Source organism: Solanum tuberosum, unplaced genomic scaffold (assembly GCF_000226075.1).
Source record: "Solanum tuberosum cultivar DM 1-3 516 R44 unplaced genomic scaffold, SolTub_3.0 scf00155, whole genome shotgun sequence".
Taxonomy (NCBI): Eukaryota; Viridiplantae; Streptophyta; class Magnoliopsida; order Solanales; family Solanaceae; genus Solanum; species Solanum tuberosum.
Window position 1 is genome coordinate 598,018 of NW_006239081.1, and position 23,063 is coordinate 621,080.

General features: G+C 32.5%; 1 protein-coding gene across 1 annotated transcript; it reads left to right on the forward strand.

Annotated features, from left to right (window-relative positions):
- The first annotated feature begins 4,458 nt into the window (after positions 1-4,458).
- On the forward strand, positions 4,459-17,491 carry LOC102602961 (probable RNA-dependent RNA polymerase 5). Its single transcript, XM_006353425.2, has 20 exons — positions 4,459-5,071; positions 7,421-7,588; positions 7,864-8,080; positions 8,163-8,298; positions 8,584-8,658; positions 9,048-9,201; positions 9,824-10,025; positions 10,119-10,206; positions 10,373-10,513; positions 11,597-11,671; positions 11,801-11,872; positions 12,047-12,153; positions 12,776-12,924; positions 13,503-13,728; positions 14,437-14,662; positions 14,899-15,041; positions 15,591-15,762; positions 16,192-16,330; positions 16,415-16,578; positions 17,166-17,491. Exons 1-20 carry the CDS (start codon positions 4,666-4,668, stop codon positions 17,436-17,438), a joined length of 3,333 nt encoding a protein of 1,110 aa, XP_006353487.1. The 5' UTR covers positions 4,459-4,665; the 3' UTR covers positions 17,439-17,491.
- Positions 17,492-23,063: the final 5,572 nt, after the last annotated feature.

Genomic DNA, 23,063 nt, shown 5'->3' on the forward strand with positions numbered 1-23,063 from the left:
GAAATTCTGAACATATTCAATGATGTCTATAATCAAAACAAAAACTAAGGGGAAATTGAAGAAAACAGAATAGCTTGTCTATATAAATTTTTATTGTCATTCCCTTTTTTTTAATCACCTTCCCGGATTCTTCGCTTGATCAATATTCTCCTCAAGTTTCTCACGTAATATCTCATAATTTAGGTTTTATAACTCTATTTTTAGATATTTGAATTATTTTAACTAAATCCCTGCACCCGCATCCATACATATATCCTTATCTCCGAATCTTAAAATTTAAATTATAGAGGATCCGACCTCTAGATCCGCACTCGTATCGGACACCCGCACCCAAGTCCGAGCAACTTAGGTGATATTTAAAGTATTTTTAGAACTATATCACCTAAAAAAATGAAGCAGCAATACAAATTTGACATAATATATTAATCATTAAATGGTTTAACACTTGATAATTCATTAAATTTGTGAAGATTTGCAATTTGAGGTATCAAAAGTGCATGTGTATCAATTAGTTGAAGGCTCATAATGCTTAGTAAAAAATTACAAGGGTAATAATAAAAATTTGTAATACTTGAGGGACTAAAAGTGCCAATGTCCCTCTTAAAAATGACAAAAAAAAAATGGCAGTGCTCAATTGATTGGATTTGAATTTAGGTTAAGGCATTAATGGCTTCATTGATGAAAAGTGGAAAAATGGAAGGGAGGGAAAGGGAATTGATAATGATGGTTTGATTATTTTCATCATCATATTGTTATATTTAGTGGTGTTTATGGTTTGGATAAAAAACGATTCAAATAGAAAAAATTGAACCAAATTGATTAAATAGATCGGTTTTATTTGGGTTTGGTTTGGTTTTAGATTTTTGAAACTGATAGTATTTGGTTTGATTATGATTTTATTTGAAAAAATCAAAGAAATGACCGAACTGAACCGATAAATTATATGCATATATTTTATTATTATACATACATAAAATATTAATTTTATAAATAATTTTAAAGATCTTATATATGTTTTCATCAAAAATTAGTTTATAATTTACTTATGAGAGCAAAAATGTCTAAGGTGAGAACATTTATCTTATTGGTTTCATGTATATGAGTGTTTATGACAATTCTTTGTGAGACCGAATATGTCACTATCTCTTCCTTCTAGGGGCAAAATAGCGAATTTTGAAGCTTTATTCATAGTAATTTCAATGATCGAAAGTTCTGTACGTCAGTCTTTTTTTTTTTTTTTAAATCGTTTAGAATGAATTGTTGTCACTTTTCACATTTTGAATGAATTGTTTCTTTTATTTTTGTGTATGATTAATAACCGAATAACCAAACCAAACCAAATCAAAATCGATAACAACCAAACCGATCAATGTATATTCCATTTGGTTTGGTTTGATTTGCTAATTTTAAAATCGATTAATTTGGTTTGGTTTTGATTTTGACCAATAACCAATCCAATTGACCCATGAACACCCCTAGACTTATATTAGTGAGAAAAGGCCCAAAATATAGTCCCTTTTGTTTCGAAATGACCCTGAATAAGTCCCTATAATGCATGATCTGAATTTCGTCGGAGCTCTAATGTGGATTCCGAACATCAGGAGAGAAACTAAAAGAAAATGATAATCATCCTTATTCTATTACATAGAGTATTTAATAGTCCTTATAGTATGCAAAACTAGCCAAACTATACTACACGGACCACGGTTAAGGCAATAAAGGGTTATGACCTCGTTTGATAGTTGGTTAAAATTATACGGGTATTAATAATGTAGGAATTCATTATAAGAAAATGTATGTATTATTTTATAGTAGGTATTAATTATTTCACTTTCTATTCTATAAAAAAATACACACACTTCTCATAACTTGTACATGTATTAGTTATACGAGTTTCTAAATTATCAATCAAATATCATATTAATTTTATATATGAATAACTTATTTTTTAGCTACATACCAAACGTCGTATAAGTTATACAAAATTTAATACATGAATAACTTATTTTTTATTCAGTTACCAAACAACCTCTAAAAGTGTGTATAAGGAAAACATTTTAAAAATAAAATAAAATAAGTGAATTTCTTATTTATTCTTTTATATTTAATACATAAACAAAAATATTATTTTAAAAATATTTATATATAATCTAGATAAATATCATATATCATATCATATATATAAAGAGACTCAAAGCCCGCCTACGTGGCGCCACCACAAATCAGAATTCCCTTTTAATTTATTTATTTTCAAAACTAGCCTTCTCCTTTCATGAAAAGTTGTGACTTTTATAAAAAGTTGTGAATTTTATGAAAAGTTGCAACTTTTATGAAATGTTGTGACCTTTCTAAAGGGTTGTGACTTTTTCAAAGAGTTGTGACCTTTCCGATAAGGCACAATAAACATTTGTTCACACTACCTTTTGTTGTTTATAAATAGAGGGATTTCCTCTCATTTAAAACAACGAAAATCCTGAACTACTTCTTCTTCTTCTATGCAGTTAAATATTCGTGTACTTGCTCCTGTTGAGTGGCTCACTAACACCATTGCTTTTGTATCAATACACTGGTGAATAAAATCGTTCCATCCTGAAAGGATCTATTTCTTTAAACCTCGGGTATTAGAGGAGAATAATTTTCTTAAGGAGATGTTGTGCAATGGACTCAATTTTTTCCTTTCTTTTTCATCTTATTGTTACAAATCCTGATATGTTTTTTTACATTCATTAATTTATGCTTATATTGTTTTTGAGTACATGTTTTAAACTCTATTGTTTATGTTTCTGTAAAGTTATTGTCTTCGGTTATATTGAACATATACACATATAGTAAGATATTCATTGTGCAGAAAATAATTATGGTACTCAATTTCAAGAATTCATGTTTTGATATTCTATATAAACTTCTACAACTTAATTTACTATATATAAGCTTACATATTATCTATTTTTACGTTGATATGAAGTTTCTCACTTATCAATTGAAGAAATTCATAATGCAAGTTCAAAAAGTTATAATTGCTTTCATGTTCAAGCATAATTTCTTTTTTGAATCTGTTAACAAATTTTTGAATTTTTTCCTAAGACAAATATTCCAATTGTATAATCTATGCAACTTAAATGTGTTTTTTTTCTTACGAAATGCCTTTGTATATATTCTTATTTTCTTCTTTATTTTCCTTTTAATGTTGATTAAAGAACCAATGATTTATTATTTCTTGAATAATTAAATTATTAGAGGTTCTTGAGTTATGTGATAATGACAAATAATCAGATTCATGTTGAAATATTGATAATATTTTTTTAAGAATCTATTTTTTCCATTATTTTTAATGTATGAATATTAGTAAAAATTATTTTACAAGTTTAATGCAATTATTTATGACCGCGCGAAGCGCAGACAGATTACCTAGTTATAGAAAAAAAGAAATCGGAACTATTAAATTTGGGATGGGTTGAGTTGTCCTAGTGATGCCACGTGTCCTTCCGGTTAAATCATGGGCAAATCAGTAGAAGTGTGATTGGACAGATACTTAAATGGAGACTATATTTAATTCATTCAGAATAATATAAGGTTTTCTCTTAATTTTAAAGATTTAAATAAAAAATTATTTTGGAGATTACGAGATTTATAACCACAGTAAATAATAATTTCTATATAATGTCAATTTTATGAAATATAAAATTTAATCATAATTTCTCAACTAATATTTATTCTATTACTCCTTTTTGAAATTACTGTATTGACCCTGAATTAAATTTGAAATAACTTTTAAAGTTAAAATAAGTAGTAAAACAAATCACGATAAATTAAATTGATTTCTTTTATTATATTATTTTAAAGTTAGTTAGAAAAAATACATGATGTCTTTTTTAGAAAATTAATAACTCATACATGATGTGCACGAAATCATCACATTAATAAATCATATATTTCTATTGCGATTACATATTAATACATGCTTTAAAAATATACATAATTTTACTATAAAACAATAATAATAATTAGTTATTCTTTAATATATTCTTGCAATACGATACAATCATACCAATAACCTCTTCACATCGCCAGTTTTTTTTTTTTTTTTTTTTTAAATTATGATTTAAAAAATAATAATATAAACTTAAGATTTATGAGATCTTTCACTGTAATCTTGAATGGTCACATCTTGAATTGTCACTTCTTCTTTTTCTTTTGAGCTTTTTTCAACTTTTATTTCTTTCCAACTGGACTTTTTTTCTGCTTTCTATTTCCTCATACAATGTATATGAACAACCAATATCTAATAAAATACATAATATTACAAATTAAAAAATATTTAAGTAATTAACTCTTAAACTAATGAAATTTATGTAAGTTTTTTTTTTTTATCCTTATTAATCGAGTCTTAAGTTTAAACTTTTAAGAATGACTTTTTTTCTTTATTACCAACCTCGCCCCCAACATATGCCCGAATTCAAGTTAATCTAATCTTAATACAAATAAAATTTAATACCAAATACGAATCTCGAATATCGGGCGGAAAACCAACTAATTTGAAAAGTAATTTTCCAAGCTCCACTTTAAACTAAGCAGGCAAAACATTTCCCACTGTACACATTCCTCAACAAAAACCTCAATTTCTCTCTCAAAAATCCCAGTTTTCTTCACTTCAATCAGCAAAAAATGGGAGATTTTTACTCTCACAACAATGAAGAAGTTGAACTTCCACATTCAGTACAACAAATGATTAACCAAATCTGCAAAAAAGAGAGACAAAATTCACCAGATGATAAAGTACGAAGACTCCTTGTAGCAATCGGAGAAGAACGTTCGCTTTGTATTTTGAGGGAAATCTCAAAATGTCAGATTAAAAAAACCCTAAGTGGATTCATTGTTTTCATGGCGAAAAAATACTATCAATCGGAAACTCAACAGTTTTATCAGAAGCAAAATTATGAAGAACCAGTTCCTTCTGCTGAAAGTTTTTATCATTCGCCTCAGATTCGAAGAAGTTCGCTGTCTTCTCCGAATTCCTCTTGTTCTTCTGTCAATTTTTCACCCAGAAATCGGCCGATTTTTCAGGATAATGGTAAAGTTTCCTAATTTTTTTTCTCAAACTTGCACAGTGTAATGATAAAGTGATAATTTTTTTTACTAATTTAAGTGTGCTTAAAATACATAAACTGTTGAACTTGCATGCATGTTTTTCTATTTTTGTATATTTTTTGGGCTTGTTGCAAAAGGTTAAATTATGTTCACTGATAGCATTAAATAAATTGGTTAATTACACCATGCAACCGTATGATATGTATATGTTTGGATACAATATATTAAAATAAGTTATTTTTATGAAATTTAAAAAGAAGATACACATTTTTGTTCTTAGAAAAACAGGGATACACTTTATTATATTTAAGAGTTTGGAAAGATAAAAAATATATTTCCAATACATAAAATTCTAGTCAGCTTATTAAGTAATTTATTTCCTATTTAAGAGTTCCAAAAGATACATATATGATTCTCCTTATATGAATATAAACTAGAAAGTCAATAATACAAAGAGAGCTCTTCTAGGAAGCATTAGTAAGTTTCTTGTTTGGTAGAAGAATTTTTGTTAGTGTTTGACAAACTCTTCTGGGGTCAAAACCTTTACGACCAATCACAACTTTTAAATTTTGGGATCATTATTGAAGTGTATGATTATCTCATCTAAGAGTATAAGTTATTATGGAGATATTTTTAGTTACTTAATTATATTCTCAACATATTCTACGATGGTGGCATGATTTCATTATATTGATTTAAAATTTAAAGAAGTAAATCCACAACAAAACTAAGAAGCCTCAATATCTACTCCTACTACATATGGATAAAAACCAATTATATCCTTTTATATGTACAATGTACTTTTTTGGTGAAGGGGGACTAGGACAAACCTCCTTGCCCCCTCTAGCTTCGCCCCTGCCCTCACGTGCAGGCTTGATTCTTTATTATGGATCAAGCATGTGGAAATTCTTTTTGATAAGGTGGCAATAAGATTCAAACTAAAAATCTATGCCTACTTTGATACCATATCAAATTGTGGGATCATTCATCGAAAAGCTTGAGTTGTTAGAGATAACTCAGTTTTACTTACTTAATTATTCTCAGTAGTCAATACTAATAATTATGTCCCAAATAACCCTTCGGGGTGGCCCAGTGGTTTGAGCTTGGGACTTCCAAGTTGGAGGTCTCAAGTTCGAAACCCCTTGCCAGCGAAAGCACATTAACCAATAACAATGTCCGTATGGAGTGGACAAATCTCCAGATATAAAGACATAATAATATACCCTTCGGGGTGGCCCAGTGGTTTGAGCTTGGGACTTCCAAGTTGGAGGTCTCAAGTTCGAAACCCCTTGCCAGCGAAAGCAAGGGGTTTGCCTTCTGGGTCGAGCTCGTCGCACTAGGCTTGCCTAGTGTAGGTTACCTCTCCTATGTGGTTTGCGAGCTATTGCATAAGAGCGAGGGTTTTACCCTGTGCGCACCCAAAGGGTAGCGGCGGTAGGTTTTTCTTGTCATAAAAAAATAATAATTATGTCCCAATACACTTCTCCACTTAAATACAAGCGTTTGACAGAAGAATGCACTCACTTTTCTTAACTGGAAATTAATCATTCCGTGCGGAATCCCAAAGTTGCCCCTTCTTTTTTGGGTTAAAAATTCCCCTCCTTCTATCTATTTGACTCAAAAGTCTCTGTTCTAAGAATCTCTTCAGATTTATTGTACTTGACAGACAAATGTTGATAGTAACAAAAAGATAGAAAGGAAAAGCAAACACAGCTAGCTACTAAATTGTAAAGTACTAAGGGTCATTAGGTTTGAGGTATAAGCCAAGTTAATCTTGATATATAATCAGTATTGCTTTATACCATAGTTGATTTTGGTATTAAAATTCATACAAAATATGCAGATTTTAATACTGGAAAGTAAATGTTATATAACTAATATTGGTATAAGTTATATGAGGATTTATGTATTATCTTATACGGAATAGAAGGTGGAATAAGTAATACATTTATTAGGAATACATGGATAAGAGTATCTGAAGATGAAAATGTCCTTACAATAGGTAATATCTAAAGAATAATTCCCGTATTGTTTATTCACATATAAATTGAGTATATATCTGGACATTAGTTTAGGCTTAATGAAGAACTTGTTCAAATTTTTTATTGGTTGCGATCTCTTCTTCCTTTTTTTTGCATATTTACAACTCTACATGTAAACTATGTTGCTCGGACTCTCAAAAACTGTTGAACCCGTGTTGGATTCTCCAAAATGCACTACTTTTGGAGTATTCGATACACACTTTTGAAGAGTCTGAACAACACAACATGTAAACATACTCAGACCTTTCAAAAATTCTAGTTTACCAATGATGGTCTTCCAATGCCTACAGACATAGTAGGTGATGCATCTGATTCTCCTACATCAGCTCCACGAATACCATCACCTCCAATGAGTCCAGTGACAACTAGCTTTCAAAGAGATCATTACGATCCTAGGCCATCTACATTCAGAGACAGGGCCAGCACACGAGGAATAAGTGAACAGTTGCTGGCACTCAGTAAGCTTGAATTAGTTTAGGCTTAATGAAGAACTTGTTCAATTTTTTTATTGGTTGCGATCTCTTCTTCCTTTTTTTGCATATTTACAACTCTACATGTAAACTATGTTGCTCGGACTCTCAAAAACTGTTGAACCCGTGTTGGATTCTCCAAAATGCACTACTTTTGGAGTATTCGATACACACTTTTGAAGAGTCCGAACAACACAACATGTAATGTACTCAGACCTTTCAAGAATTCTAGTTTACCAATGATGGTCTTCCAATGCCTGCAGACATAGTAGGTGATGCATCTGATTCTCCTACATCAGCTCCACGAATACCATCACCTCCAATGAGTCCAGTGACAACTAGCTTTCAAAGAGATCATTACGATCCTAGGCCATCTACATTCAGAGACAGGGCCAGCACACGAGGAATAAGTGAGCAGTTACTGGCACTCAGTAAGCTTGAATTCAGGAAATTCTTTTTGATTCTAAACTACATTGGGAGGTAAATTTAGCATTTATTCAAATATTTACTTTGTGACTTCTATATTGCTACAAGTTGGTATTTGATTTGGTATGCGTTGCAGGAGGAAGGTGGAGGATGTAATTATGCTCCATGATGTTGGTGACATTTTGGATATGATATATCAACCTATGTCTCATTTTGAGTCATATATTTGGAATAAATATGGTCATCTTTGTGAACATAATAAACGGGTGCAGGTGAGTTTCCATTCAATTACCACACTTGTATAGTCTGTTTTAATCTTTTAGTTAGTTCGGATTTAAGGTCTTGGTCCCAACCACTGATGTTCTTTTTCCAGAGTTAAAGACTATATGAACTTATATTTCTGTCGTTCCATTTTTGCTTTTGATGTATTTTTTTATCATTAGTGTCCACCAATAAGAGACTAGTAATACCTTGGTCTAGGTACTCACATAATAGTCTCTTAAGTTTTAACTATTGAACTATTAATCCAACAACTGCCTTGTATCGGTGTCTTTCAGTATCTTGATTGGGATTCAGGAAGGACTCATCTTTATCATTGCCATGTCCATTCGGATGGAAGCTATACTTTTAAGGTCTGTTATTCTTGTGGTTCAAAACTTTTTGTGATTAAAAATTATTCAAGATAACTCCTTTAGCCTTTAAAGTGTTTTGTAAGTTATTCCTGTGCTTGAATTGGCTGAACAAGATTTCGGACTCCAGTAAATATTGTATTATGTAAATATTTGATTTGTGTAGCACTAGGCTGCGAATGATTCACTTTAGCTTTTTAGGCATCAAAAGTTGAATAGAAAACTACTGAAGCTTGCTGTCTCCTGATACTGATACAAGAGCCCGAAAGAAATAACTGTAATGCCTATATTAATTAAGGAGTGGGCAGCATTCATTCACTTTGGACAGTTCATCACGTTACCCTAAGCATTAATATCCATTTCTTGACTTGTTTTATTTCCCTCCTCCTCAGGGTCCTTACCTGAAAGCAGAAAGAACCCATCTGCAACAGTCATTAGGAGATGAGAATGTATTGATTGTCAAGTTTGAGCAAAACACCCCAGGGTGTCCAGAAGAGATTGTTCAGAATGGAATTCTTGTTGGTTTGAGGCGCTATCGCTTTTTTGGTAATTACCTTATACATATGTCGCCAAAGTATTTCAAAATTCCTATCTTGTCTTGGAAATATAAGAAGAAATTCAGAATTTGTCTTTCTTTCTGTAATTTTAGATAGTTTTGCCGATGGACAGTGCATTTTATGAATTTTATTTTGGAATGCATGTGGCCAAGTCCATTTATTGTTGAGCTTGAGTGCTGCTGATATTTCTTTTAACACAAATATAAGAACATATATAATCTTGTCTGTTCTTGAATGATAGTAGATTCATCTAACATATGTGTCGCTAAATCATAGATATATTGGGCGTAAGGCCCAACAGTTGCTCCCATTCAAGTCTGATGGTCTTCTATAACATGAAACTACTGTACTTAGAGGGCAAATATTTTGCTTATTACCTACAACAACTTGTAATTAAAAGAAATTCCCGTCTTATGGCCTTCTTTTGGCCTGTGTCAATGTGGATCTTCTGTTTTCCCAAGTAGCTGTTTGATGAAACTTCTCAGGTTACCAATAAATAGAAGCGTCATTCTCATTATTGTACTCAAAATCAGGGGTGGAAGTACCTGAGAGGTTCTGTTTTCAAGTGTTTGATGCCAATGAGGTTTTGTGTCATTGTGGTATTTGAACAGTTTATAAGGATGACGGGAAGAAGAGAAGTTCAAAGGACAAAGAGGAAAAGATCGATTCTGTTAAATGCTACTTTGTTCGAATGGAATCTCTTAATCCTTATGAAAAAGAAACTTACATTTTGCGTGACAAGATGGTCCATGAAGCAAGGTGCAATTTCATGCATGTACACATGGTCTCTAGCATGGCTAAATACATGGCCAGGTTTGCTATTTCCCGGACTCTTTTAACTTTTTAATATTTATTGCATACTTGCTGTCTTTCTTTCTGAACTGCATAGTTACTCTGATAATGCAGGTTCTCCCTAACTTTATCCACGACAGTAAAGCTTCAAGTTGATCTGAATTCAGTGAATATTGACAGAATTGAAGATATATGTTGTCATGTATATTACTTATCGAACATATAATGTGTATATACAATCATGCATACTCTTTGCAGTTTCTTTCTCCATGTATATACCATCTCTTTATAGTTTCTCTTTCCACGGTCTCAAGATAATGACTTCTCTTTATCATTTAATTGCCTCCTCCTTTGGGAAAACAATGTAGGATAAGAGTGGACGAATTATCTATGATGAAGATGGGAAACCACTTATACACACAGATGGGACTGGATATATTTCAGAAGACTTGGCAAGAAAGTGTCCGCAAGATTTTTTCAATGTGAAGCATAGGTGTGCCAACTTAGAGGTAATCTGATTAAACCTAAATCACTAAGCATTTTCTTGAGGTTGATTATGCTTTTGTATTGCATTAAGAACCAGTAAACCTAATCAATGAAGTAGGTGCTCTCTTTTCAAGAATAGAGGCCCAAGAAGCACATAATTTGGCTTTATTCCAAAATTTGTCGTATGTTCGGATATAATTCCAGTGGCTGTTCATCTGAGGAATAAAGACGCAATCCTTCTAATTTATCTGATTAACCATGCAGTCCATAATGAGGCATTTTACATCCTTATCCGACTTGAAGTATCCAAGTTCACATCTCTGGGCAGAAGCCACTGCATAAACGTCAATAAAATTAAAGCAAATCCTTGAAGGTCTCAAGGTCATAAAAGGAAGTATAATTCTTAAGTGAGGGGATCAATAATCTTTAAAAAATCAAACAAGTGATTTCTTGTTGAACTTCCCATATCTTTGCTGTTCCTGCATTTGGTCATGTAGCCATTGGAAATACCTATCAAATTTTTTGTGAGTTCATCTACAAAGTTCTTAGAGAAATTAAATAACATAAACATTTGAGGACCAGTAGCTAGCTTCTCAATCAGGCAAGCAGATGAAATATAGTTTTCTCACCGTTTCAATTTGTTTGTCTTACTTTCCTTTTTAGTCCGTTAAAAAAAAGGCCTCTTTCCTTTTTTCAACTCTTTAATTCCAACTTTCCACATGGCATGCTTAAGACCATAAGATTAAAGGGCATTTTAGTGCATTCTACATATCTTTAGTTTAAGATCACAAGATTCCAAAGTCTTCTTTACTTTTTTAAACTCCGTGCCAAGTCAAAACCAAACAAACAAATTGAAACGGAGGGAGTTGCAGAAATTGGAAGAATATATTCTTAGTTCATATATTTATCTTTTCTAAATTCATTTGAATTCTCTTATATCCTTGATTTTCTTTGGTTGTAGGCACTAGACGGTGCACAAGAAATTATCTCTTGCATGCTTGTATTCATTAAAAGTATCTGGCAGATTCATTGTTCAGTTCTTTGTATCTGTTTCCTTTCATCTCTCTTGAAGAACCTCCCATTAAATTTTTAACTAACCATTTCAGAGATATACCAATGGTGTCAAACTTGGGGAGAATTCATCTGAGTTGGGAGAGGCGGAATTTCAGAGTGGGGAACCGGTAAATGTTTTTGATGTTTACCACAATTGATTTGGAATCCCAGACCGCTGCAGTTAGCAATTTTTTATCATTTAACATGGTCAGGTTGGTTCTTAGCTGATTAGTTTTCATTCTTCTCTGTCTGTTTAGCCTCTGTTGATGCAGTGCCGTCTATTCTACAATGGTCTTGCTGTAAAGGGAACCCTTCTAGTCAATAGAAAGGTACTAAAACCATAGTCTGCTCCACCTGAAATGGCTTTGCCTAATATCTTAAACTTAATTGCATACTTCTGTGCGATGGCCTTATTGAAGCAGCCTTATCTTAAATGCCCCTTAATTTCTCTGCTCTCTAAGTCAACTTCCTAATGGATACAATGTTCTGTTCTTAAATATTAGCTGCCACGACGCACAATTCAGATTAGGCCCTCAATGATCAAGGTCGAGGCAGATCCAAGATTGTCAAGAGCTCAAATGTTTAACTCGTTGGAAATAAATACACCCAGGTATTTGGTACTTTTTAGTTAATTCAATATTTCTGTTAATAGAAAGATAAAAAGTTCATTGTAGGGATCTTCTTTTGACCATGAAATTTGAAATGTTACTTTCATGACCCTTCCTGTCTTATTTTAGAAATATTGTAGTAAAGCCTATTTTTTTTTAAACACTAAGAGCTGCAAGTACATGTGCATATATGAGGAAAAATATGTTATTATGCATTTCAGTCGTTAGTAAGTAACAGTTAGGAAAGACTGTGTTGGAAGAACCACAATATTACTGACAGAAATCGAGTCTGTATTTTTATTGCTTAGGGGACCGATTTGTCATACCCGTTGCAGTAGGATCCCAAGTGAGGGAGGTGAATTATTTTGTGATTCCTAATAAAAAAGAAAAGTAAAACAAGGTTTACCACTAGGATTTTTTGATGGAGATTGAAGGATCAACTTGCCTATTACAACTGGCTCTAAAAAGGGACATATCTCCCTTCCAATGATTGTTTTTTAAAAATAATTCTTCCATGCTATCTTTGTATTACAGAATTTTCTGTTAAAATTTCTGTAGTTACAGTCATTTCAGGTATATATCTATGAACTGCTGCAACTGACACCTCTTATGTTCTTCTTTCAGTCTTAAACCTAGGAATACTTATCTATCAAGAACTCTTATTGCTCTGCTGACCTATGGAGGTGTTCCCGTGGAGTATTTCTATGATATACTCAATAATACTTTGGAGGAGACACAAAGGTTATACTCAGATGAGGTGACAGCACTAAAAGGTAATTCTAGTTTTAGAAAAAATGATAATAAAACCAAGTTTCTCTGCAGCTGTTTATGGTTTATAATCTAGCATGTACATGGAGAAATGTTGACCTTCAGATGTTGTTACGCGACAACTTTAAACTTGTGTGCAATCTGGATTATATTTCAGCATGTGGTGACATTTTTGTTCTCAAAATTTCAAATAATCTCTTGAAAGCATCACATGTTTATATGAACAATTAACAATCTGGTGCCGTTACCAATTTTCTAAAAAATCCTAGAAAGTAGAAACTATGTTGCTCGGATCCTCCAAAAGTGCTGTTGACCCGATGTCTGATCTCCAAAATGCATTACTTTGGAGGATCTGGCATACACCCTCCGACATTGTTCGAGAACTCGAGCAACATAGCCTAAAACCAAATCACTTCTTATATACCTTCTGATGCCATCTTTGCAGATTTGGTACTGAAGTTTTAGTGAAAGCATTCATTTACCTGCATTGATCTTAATATGCACTACTCTGTTCCAAGTCTCTGTTGAATGCTTTACCAATTCAGACCCTTACTTTTTTGTTTTACTGGTTGTCTCCATGCAGTTGCGGTAAACCATAGAGATCGTGATGATGCCTCTACTGCCACAAGTATGATAATGGCTGGAGTACCTCTCACTGAACCATATCTTTGGTGTTGTTTATCTTCCCTGGCAAAGGAAGAAAGAAATGGGCTCAAAGGAGGAAGACTTCCTATTGCTGATACTTTCTATCTAATGGGAACAGCTGATCCCACTGATACTTTAAATCCCCATGAAGTTTGTGTTATTCTGTAAGTATACTGTTTATATATATCTTATATGATCCTTTTCGTCCAATCCTGACGACTCACCAAAAAAAACTTCTTTGTTATGACGTTGTCAACTTCTAATCAAGTGTTTCAGTTAGACACTTGAGATTGAAATTTTGAAAAAGCGTTTGCACGTGTTTTCATTTGTCTATTAGATAGTTTAGTTAACCACATAAAATATGTCGTATCCTTTAATTATACGCATCAACCTCAAGTAGAAAATTCCTTGGATTTTATGGCCTATTTAGGCAAATGTGTATAATTAAAGGAAATGACATATTTTATGTGACTATCTAATGGATGAATGAGAACACACACAAAAAATTCAAAAAATTGAATGAAAGTGTCTAATTGGAACACTCTATTGAGGTGTTCAATTGAAACAAGGTTTAGTTCGAGAGTCTAAATGGAATATCCGGACAAGTTTAAGGGGCAGGTTATGTATTAAGCCATTCGGCTTTCTATCTTAAAAAAGATATTCCTCTGTGGAAAATCAGTATGACTCTGAAGTAGTTTGGTGAAAGCTGATTGTTAGAATCTATCTCATCGATGCACTCATCATCAACTTACCCATTGATTGTTAGAATCTATCTCATCGTTGCACATTTGCTCATTAGTCTAATGACAAGGTTGCAGAGCCTGTATTTTTAGCTGGAAATTTACAAAGTAAAACTACGACATTTTATGCAGTGAACATGGGCAAATATTTGGAGAGGTACTAGTATACAGGAATCCTGGACTTCATTTTGGTGATATCCATAGACTACTTGCTGTCCCCGTGAAGAACCTCGGAGACATAGTTGGAAATGCTAAATATGGAATATTTTTCTCCACAAAAGGTCCAAGATCAGCGGCCACTGAAATTGCTAATGGTGATTTTGATGGAGATAAATATTGGGTCTCTCAAAACCCCCAGGTCAACTTTATCTCTACTACTGGCTAATTGTTCTAATTTCTTTGCTTAATGATTTGATTGAACTACCTCAGATTGGGTCCTCCATTTGCACCCTACAGGCCCATCTAGTAATGACAATGAAAAATCAATAAATGAAAAGAAAAAAGAACATATTGTTATGTCATTTCATTTCTTGAATGAATGAAAATACTGAACGAGTTCCGTCCAATTTGCGCATGTTATGTTTTATGCTTCAGCTGTTAAAATATTTCACTGCAAGTAGACCGTGGAGCCGAATCCATTCAACACCAAAGACATTGCATAGGGAGCCCAACAACTTCTCTGCGGAGGAAAGGGAGCATGATCTCTTTCAGACATTTCTAGAAACTAGGATGCCAAAGTATGTATAGAATGCCCTTTTTTGCCTTCCAAAGTTAGAATAGTCTCTTTGATATTTGTCTGAAACATGTCTCTTCGGTGAAGAGTGCAACATACAGTTCCTGTATATCTGAATGGTAAAAGGTGCTCATCCTTGGGAGTCGGGAAGTCCCCGAGCTAATGAGCATCGGATGACTGTGGAAAATCTTTTCTGAAAGGCACGATCTTTTTGATAAGTTATTTTAATTTAACCTGGCTAAGCTTTCTGTTATATCTATAGATCCTGATCCAGAATTAAATGCTCATTTATCGCTGAGCGGATCCAGGATTTACATTTAATGGGTTCAACATTTGAATTCTTACCATTGAACCCATTACATTTCTAAAATTATGGTTTCATAGTTACTATTTGGAATTTTTTTAGTGATTCTTACATATATATTTATATTCTGAGTCAAAAGTACTGGGTTCAGTTGTACCCTTTACTTCTACTCTCCATCCACCTCTGGCTTTTACTGCTTTAAAACAAATGCTCATGTTTCGCTTTTATTCACTTGGTTTACTCTTTCAGCTATAGCATGGCTGATGCTTCTGCTAACTGGTATGCACTCATGGATAGACTTTTGATATTGGGGAAAAATAACACCACAGAGAATGAAGAGATAAAGTCCGTCAAAGAAAAGTTGTTTGAGTTGATTGATTTGTATTATGACGCTATAGACGCCCCAAAAAGTGGGAATAAGGTTACTTTCTTTAACCTAATCTCTGTTTGATAGCCCTTATTGTGACAATCATATACTTAAGTGAATGTTTTCTACTGTTCTGTTCCCTAAATCTTTTCTATTAGTTTGATGCCTCTTGCCTGAAAACTTCAGATTCACTATACATGTTTTGAAGAAAAATATGCACTTCTAGTCCATAAGCGATTTGACAATCTACTCTTACTTCCAAAGCTAGAGTTGATATTGATTGAACATTTTTGAGTTAATGGTCAAAAACACACCTAAAGTATCCCCTTTTTCGAGTTCCAAACCTGAACTATAAAGTAGGAAACTCGAAAAACCAGGATACTTTAGCTGTGTTTTTGGTCTTTCTCAATATGTTTTTGTTAATGTTTTTAATGTTGTTGAGTTATCAAATTCTTGTCTTACCGCTCTTGCTTCTATCCACAGGTCTACATCCCAAAGAGGTTGAAAGTAGACAAGTTTCCGCATTTCTTGCAAAAGAAAGAAAGTTATCACTCTACCTCTGTCTTAGGAGAAATTTATGACCGGGTTGAGAAATTTAAAGCTGAAGAACCAGCTGCTGTAGGCAAGTGTTTGATCCATTACTGATTGAATATTGCAATTGCTTACTGGTTGTGCATTTGACATATATCGTATTTTGTATGTCCAGAAATTAAGAAACTTTCGGCTTTTGAGGTTGGAATCCCTGATACATGTTTGAGGTTATGGGAGGAAAGGTACAGAAATTACAGATTTGAGATGAAGGAAGCACTGAACACCAGCAGTGAATCGAAAAATGACTTAGCTGACCAGGTTATTAAAAAGTACAAACAGGTAAAACCTTTCTTTTATCACCCTTTGAGAAATTTCTTTGTTGAGTCCCACATCGGCCCACCTAATAAGCTAGCTTTTAGGGTTGGATTAGGTCCGAAGGTCGATATACAACCTTCAACAGTCATTTTAAGACTGTGAAAAGGTGAAAAATACCAATGAATATCTTAATGTTACCTTTTGTTATACTTTGGGGTCATTCATACCCTTGTTGTTAGCAAATTGTTTCATATTTACCCTTGGCCCCAACAGAGCTCCAGCATGGATCCTTACTTAAGTTTAATTGAGGATAACTCAGTTCAATTTGGAGCTCCGTTAATGGCAAGACTTGAAGTATTAGATGAGGGTAAAACTAGATATTTCGTATAATAGATGGGTAAATTTGGACGTTTTCCCTTGTAAGAAGCCAAACATGAGCACCATAATTAGTTGTATCAATGGGAGTTTACAACACAATAATCGTGGTCCAATCCTCACCGACCCCATTCCTCCTTCCTCTCCCACGATTCTTCGATGTAATAGATTTTCTTAATCCAAAAGCCACCATGAGTCTTCATTTCTCTCCCTTGATTTTTCAAATTTTCATGCAGTTGTTATATGAAGCACCGGATATGGAGGAGAGCATCAGGAGTACAACAGACATGTATAACGATGCACTTGCTATTTATTGCGTGACTTATGATTACGCGAAAGCTATAGGCGACGTCAGAAAGTGTGGTTTTGCATGGAAAGTTGCAGGTGCAGCCCTTTGCAAGCTTCATGCTGAGCTTCATGCAAAGGAACATAACCAAAAAGTAATGGCTATGTCACCTTCTATATTGCATAAATTATTGAACTTGAGGATCAATCAAAAAGTGTCTTAACATGTAGAATAAATGTGTTGACAATTTAGTGTATATATGCTTTTCTTGTGTTAGTATTCTTCTCTCCCACTTTAATTGAACTCTAAATAACTGGAATTCACACACCGAAGTCATACTTGTGTGAGACATTATTTGATTGACAAATGAAAATACATGAGACCCATTTGTCAAGCTGACAAAGGGACATCTTAATTCCCCTCCACCATTAATCTTTCAAGTTAGGGGCTAAGCAGGTATGTTGGTTACGAGTTCAGTCGTTTTTTTAGTTCAAACTCTAAATTTGCAATAAGAAATTCATTACTAGTGTATAAATTATTAATTTAGAACTCAATAGCTCAAAATAATTAAAATTCCGAACCCACAAACCTCAAAATCTAGCTCTGCTCTTTGCTTAAAACACAATTTTATGCATCAATAATTTACTTAATAAAAAAATAAGTTCATACAACTGAAACACTTATAATATAATATATAATATAATTGTAAGTAAATTTTTACAATAAATTTTAACCAATAACTTAATTAAAATAATAACAAATCTATAATTTATGCTGATCGGATCTTTGAGAAATGAAGCCATACCAGTATACATCTTCCAAAAGTGCATGATTTATGGAAGATCCGACACACCAGATGATATTTTTGAAGCATACGAGCAACATAATGATTTTGTTTAAGGAGTAAGACATAAACATATTCTTTAATTTGGCACATATTTAACCTAAGTTTGATTGATAATCGTATTTAACGAAACTTAAAGGATGCTTAACACCTTCCCTTTAGGATAATTTAGAGCCCTTACCTAGAATCACAAAAGTTAAGTAGATCATTAATTTGAGTTAATTTTAGTATTACATAATTAGATTTAGGTGTCCTAATCCACCTTCAAAATGTAATTAGGTGACGACTCCTTAAAATAACATAAAATACTTAATTAAATAAAAAATATATGTATTTATTGTTACTATTAATTAAAAAAAATTATTAATAGTTTGTTGATAATCTCTTACTAATTATTATGCACATATCTTTGAAATGTCATTATTGATGCTATTGTAATTAAAAATCCTAGACTATTACTTTTGATTTCTTAATTTGTCTATTTCACTTTAATTTGAATCAACCATGTTTTAATATTGGTTTTGTAAAATTGTCTTGAATTCTTTGAGATGTTTTATTAAACATTTTAAGCTCAAACTAATTAGATTATCAAATAATTAAATTTAAAAAATATTGTCTTAACCTTGAATGTCTTGTAATCAATATAATACTGATTTTTGTACTTTAAAGTATTATGAAATATTATATCAGTACAAATGATACTCTAATTGGCATATTCAATGAAGTAAAGTCTTAATTTTATTTTTAAACAGTTTTAGAATTATTTTGATAGTTCATGTAATAATTGATTAGGTTAAAAAAACTTTCCAAAAGTATAATCAATAAGAGAGATTTAAACATTTATGTTGTTACCTAATGTACAATAATTTATATATGTTTATTCTTGTCTTACAAAATATTATAAGAAATGTTATACTTTCAATTGAAAAAGAAAAAAATAATTATTAAATTATAATCAATTACAATATATTTTTAAAATTTATGAAAATAAAATATATAAAAAAATTAAATAATTTCTTGGACCTTTCTTAATTTATATAAACACTCACAAATTAGTTTCCTCTTGTCTTGATGTATTCTAGTGAAATTTCCCCAATTATAAAGGCGGAACCCTTTTTTAAGAGATATCATATTCTGTCGGAGAAGAGACGAGTCTTCCTATATGGATCGGAACAACATATTGTCTGGTACGATTGAAAATGGTCGAACTAGCCAGGTTCGTGTCGTATATATAGTTATACTTTTCTATTTTTGTTTGCCGTTTTTCGCATTTGCTCATTACTTTTTTTTTGTTCATTTTGCAGATAATCCAACAGTTGCTAGAATATGCAGCTGGTTCGATTATTGCATATACAAAAACGAGGGCAGTCTCTTCTTCTGCACATGATTTTGCAAGAGAATTTAATTTAGATGTCGGGGATGTAGTTGGATGTACCACACTATTGGGGAATCTTAGCCGTGATAGTGTGAGTTTGTCCCGAGGGGTAAATAGATGCATTTGCAAGTTCAAATGATTCAAGAGCTTGAAAGAATGAATTTACCATTTTATATGTGCTATAATAATCTATAGAATTTGGGTGATTCGTGATCTCAATGGGTTATTGGCCAATAAATTTTATAGGTGTCTGTTACGACTTTATTAATGGCGTGAGTTGGTCCCGAGGGGCAAACAGATGCATTTTAAAGATTAAACGAGCCCTAGAGCGGGAAAGATAGAATTTAGGATAAACTACCTAACAAGATATACTTTCCTACCATATATACTAATATTATCTCTACTTTCAAATAATTACATATATTACCACTTTTAGTATTTTATACCATATATTTTAAAAGATATAATTAGATACACAAATCTCTTATAGTTAGGATTGATTAATTATTTTACATTTAAAAATCAAAATTAATGATCCAAATATCTTTCTCTCTCATCAACCCTCCTCTCCTGTACCTCCTCCATAAATCGTCCCCCCTCCCCCATGTATTATTTTAGTTATCATGATCATGTCATCTATATGGTCATACATTTCATTTTATGTATCTTACTTTTTATTTCATATATTCAATACTTTTCAGTCAACATATCTGTACATGACAGTGACGCGTATCTGATTTGATTATTTCATGTATCTAAGCATATTGTTGTTATATGTATTCTAGAGATGTTTAGTATACATGTATCTAAAATTACAGTGACGCGTATCTGATTTGATTATTTCATGTATCTAAGCATATTGTTGTTATATGTATTCTAGAGATGTTTAGTATACATGTATCTAAAATTACAGTGACGCGTATCTGATTTGATTATTTCATGTATCTAAGCATATTGTTGTTATATGTATTCTAGAGATGTTTAGTATACATGTATCTAAAATTACAGTGACGCGTATCTGATTTGATTATTTCATGTATCTAAGCATATTGTTGTTATATGTATTCTAGAGATGTTTTTATACATGTATCTAATATGATAAATAGTGTATCTGAAACTGTCATAAATTATATTTTCTTAGCAAAAATTCGATAAATTACAATTTATCTAACTTAAAATTCATATCAACGAGTTTAGAGAATTAACAATGTATCTAACCGTTCACATCAATTATATGAGTTACTATCCTTCCCATGTATATGAACAACAAAAATAAATGTGTATCTGACAAAAACAAAATGTATCTTATTATAAATAAAACTTAGAGAAGATAATCAACAACATATCTAACAAGATAGATAGTGTATCTGAAATATCAAATATCAAATGGCTGCTTACTATCATGCATCTATCAAAATTAATTGGGTGAAAATAACGTTCCATGCATAAATTAATTGTATCTAAGATTAATCAAAACTTGTATTATAGAGAAAAAAATAAAATCGAATTATTGATATATCCGAAATAAGTACAAAAAGATCCAAAAACAAACTGGACCAAACGGAAACAAAAACAAAGAAAGCTAATTAAAACAAAAAACAAAAGAAAGAGGAAAGTGAAAATCTCATACAAACATGATCTAATTCGCCCACCTAACTATAGAATTGCCAAGTAAATACGAAAATGAGCTTTGTCAACTTGCAGTACTTCTTTTCATCAGTAATTTCTTCTTTAACGACCTTCCATGGATTGCCATCAAGCTTGTTCCCATGGCAGTCCACAATTCTCAAACCTATTGCCAAGAAGATAAAGTTTTCTATTAGAGAATTATTGTGGTTTTAGGATTTCGTTATATTAGGAAGATTTGTTAGAATTGATATGTTAATGAATCTGCAAATCAGTTAGAGTATTAATTAAGCCTAATTTACTCCTTTATTTAAGGAAATCGGTTACACAAATGTAATTCAAAATTATTAAAACATATATCTGTTTAATTCAAACCGTTGAATACATGTATCTGGTGAGTAACGATACATGTATCCGACGGACAAAATATGGTATATGATGTAATTATCGAAACTATATTGAATCCTAGTAATTAGGTTCTAAGCTAGTGGAATTTATGTAGTTTGCCCTAGAATTTATTGTTTTACATGTGTTATAGTTCATGGATTTTGGGTGATAAGTGATCCCGACAGGTTTTTAGCAAATATTTTTTGTTGGCGTCCATTACGACATTATTAATGATGTGAGTTAGGCCTAAGGGGAAAACGTGTGCATTTTCAAGTTCAAACGAGCTCCACAGCAAGAAAGACCAAATTTACCATTTTACGTGTGCTATAGTTCATGAATTTTGGGTGATACGTGATCCCGATGGGTTATTGGCCGAAATTTTTTGTAGGTTTACATTACGATCTTATTAATGGCATGTGTTGGTCCCGAGGGGCAAACAAATGCATTTTCACATTCAAACGAGTCCCAGAGAGGAAAAGATCGAATTTACCATTTTATATGTGCTATTAGTCCATAGATTTTGGGTGATACGTGATCCTAATGGATTTTTGGCTGATATTTTTTGTGGGCATCCGTAACTACTTTATTAATCGTGTGAGCTGGTCCCAAGTGGCAAACATACGCATTTTCTAGTTCAAACAAGCCCTAGGCGAGAAAGACTAAATTTACCGTTTTACGTGTGCTATAGTCCATGGATTTTGGGTGATACGGGATCCCAATAGGTTTTGGCCAATTTTTTTTGTATATGACCTTATTAATGACATGAGTTGATCCCGAGGGGCAAACATATGCATTTTTAAGTTCAAACGAGCTCTAGAGCGAGAAAAATCAAAATTTCCATTTTACATGTGATATAGTCCATGAATTTTGGGTGATACGTGATCCCAACAGGTTTTTGGCCGAAATATTTTGTGGGCATCCATTACGACCTTATTAATGGTGTGAGTTGGTCCCGATGGACAAACATACACATTTTCAAGTTCAAACGAGCCACAGAGCGGGAAATATCGAATTTACAGTTTTATGTATGCTATAGTCTATTGATTTTGGGTGATACGTGATTGCGACATGTTTTTGGCCGAAAATTTTGCAGGCGTCCATTACGACCTTATTAATGGCGTGATTTGTTCTGAGGGGCAAAAGACGCATTTTCAAGTTCAAACGAGCCCAGAGCGAGAAAGACTGAATTTACCATTTTATGTGTGTTATTGTCCATGATGGAAATCTTTGAGCTTGGAATTTTAGGGCTTGATCTTGAGAGAAGAACTCTTTTATGAAGTTTTTAGAGGTGAAGAACTCGGGGAAACCTTGGATGAAAAGTTTCTCTTTGTATCTTGAATTTTTTATTTGAAGGTTTTAGGGTTCTTGATAGAGAAGAGGAAACCTAGATGAGTTTTAAGAGAATTTCTAAATACTTGAATGTTTATATTGATGATTTTGAGAGTGAAGAACTTGGGAAAACCTTTGGATGGAAAGTTTCTCTTTGTATCTTGAATTTTTTGACTTGAAGGTTTTAGGGTTCTTGGTGGAGAAGAGAAAACCTAGGTGAGTTTTAAGAGAATTTCTAAATACTTGAATGCTTAGACTGATGATTTTGAGAGGAAAACTACTTAGTT

What these genes read in the sequence shown, in the direction of transcription:
- LOC102602961 (XM_006353425.2), top strand. Translation starts at nt 4,666, where the DNA reads ATGGGAGATTTTTACTCTCACAACAATGAAGAAGTTGAACTTCCACAT. An exon ending in AACATAATAAACGGGTGCAG is followed by an intron (nt 8,299 to 8,583) that starts GTGAGTTTCCAT and finishes GGTGTCTTTCAG; the next exon opens with TATCTTGATTGGGATTCAGG. An exon ending in TTGGAAATAAATACACCCAG is followed by an intron (nt 12,154 to 12,775) that starts GTATTTGGTACT and finishes TTCTTCTTTCAG; the next exon opens with TCTTAAACCTAGGAATACTT.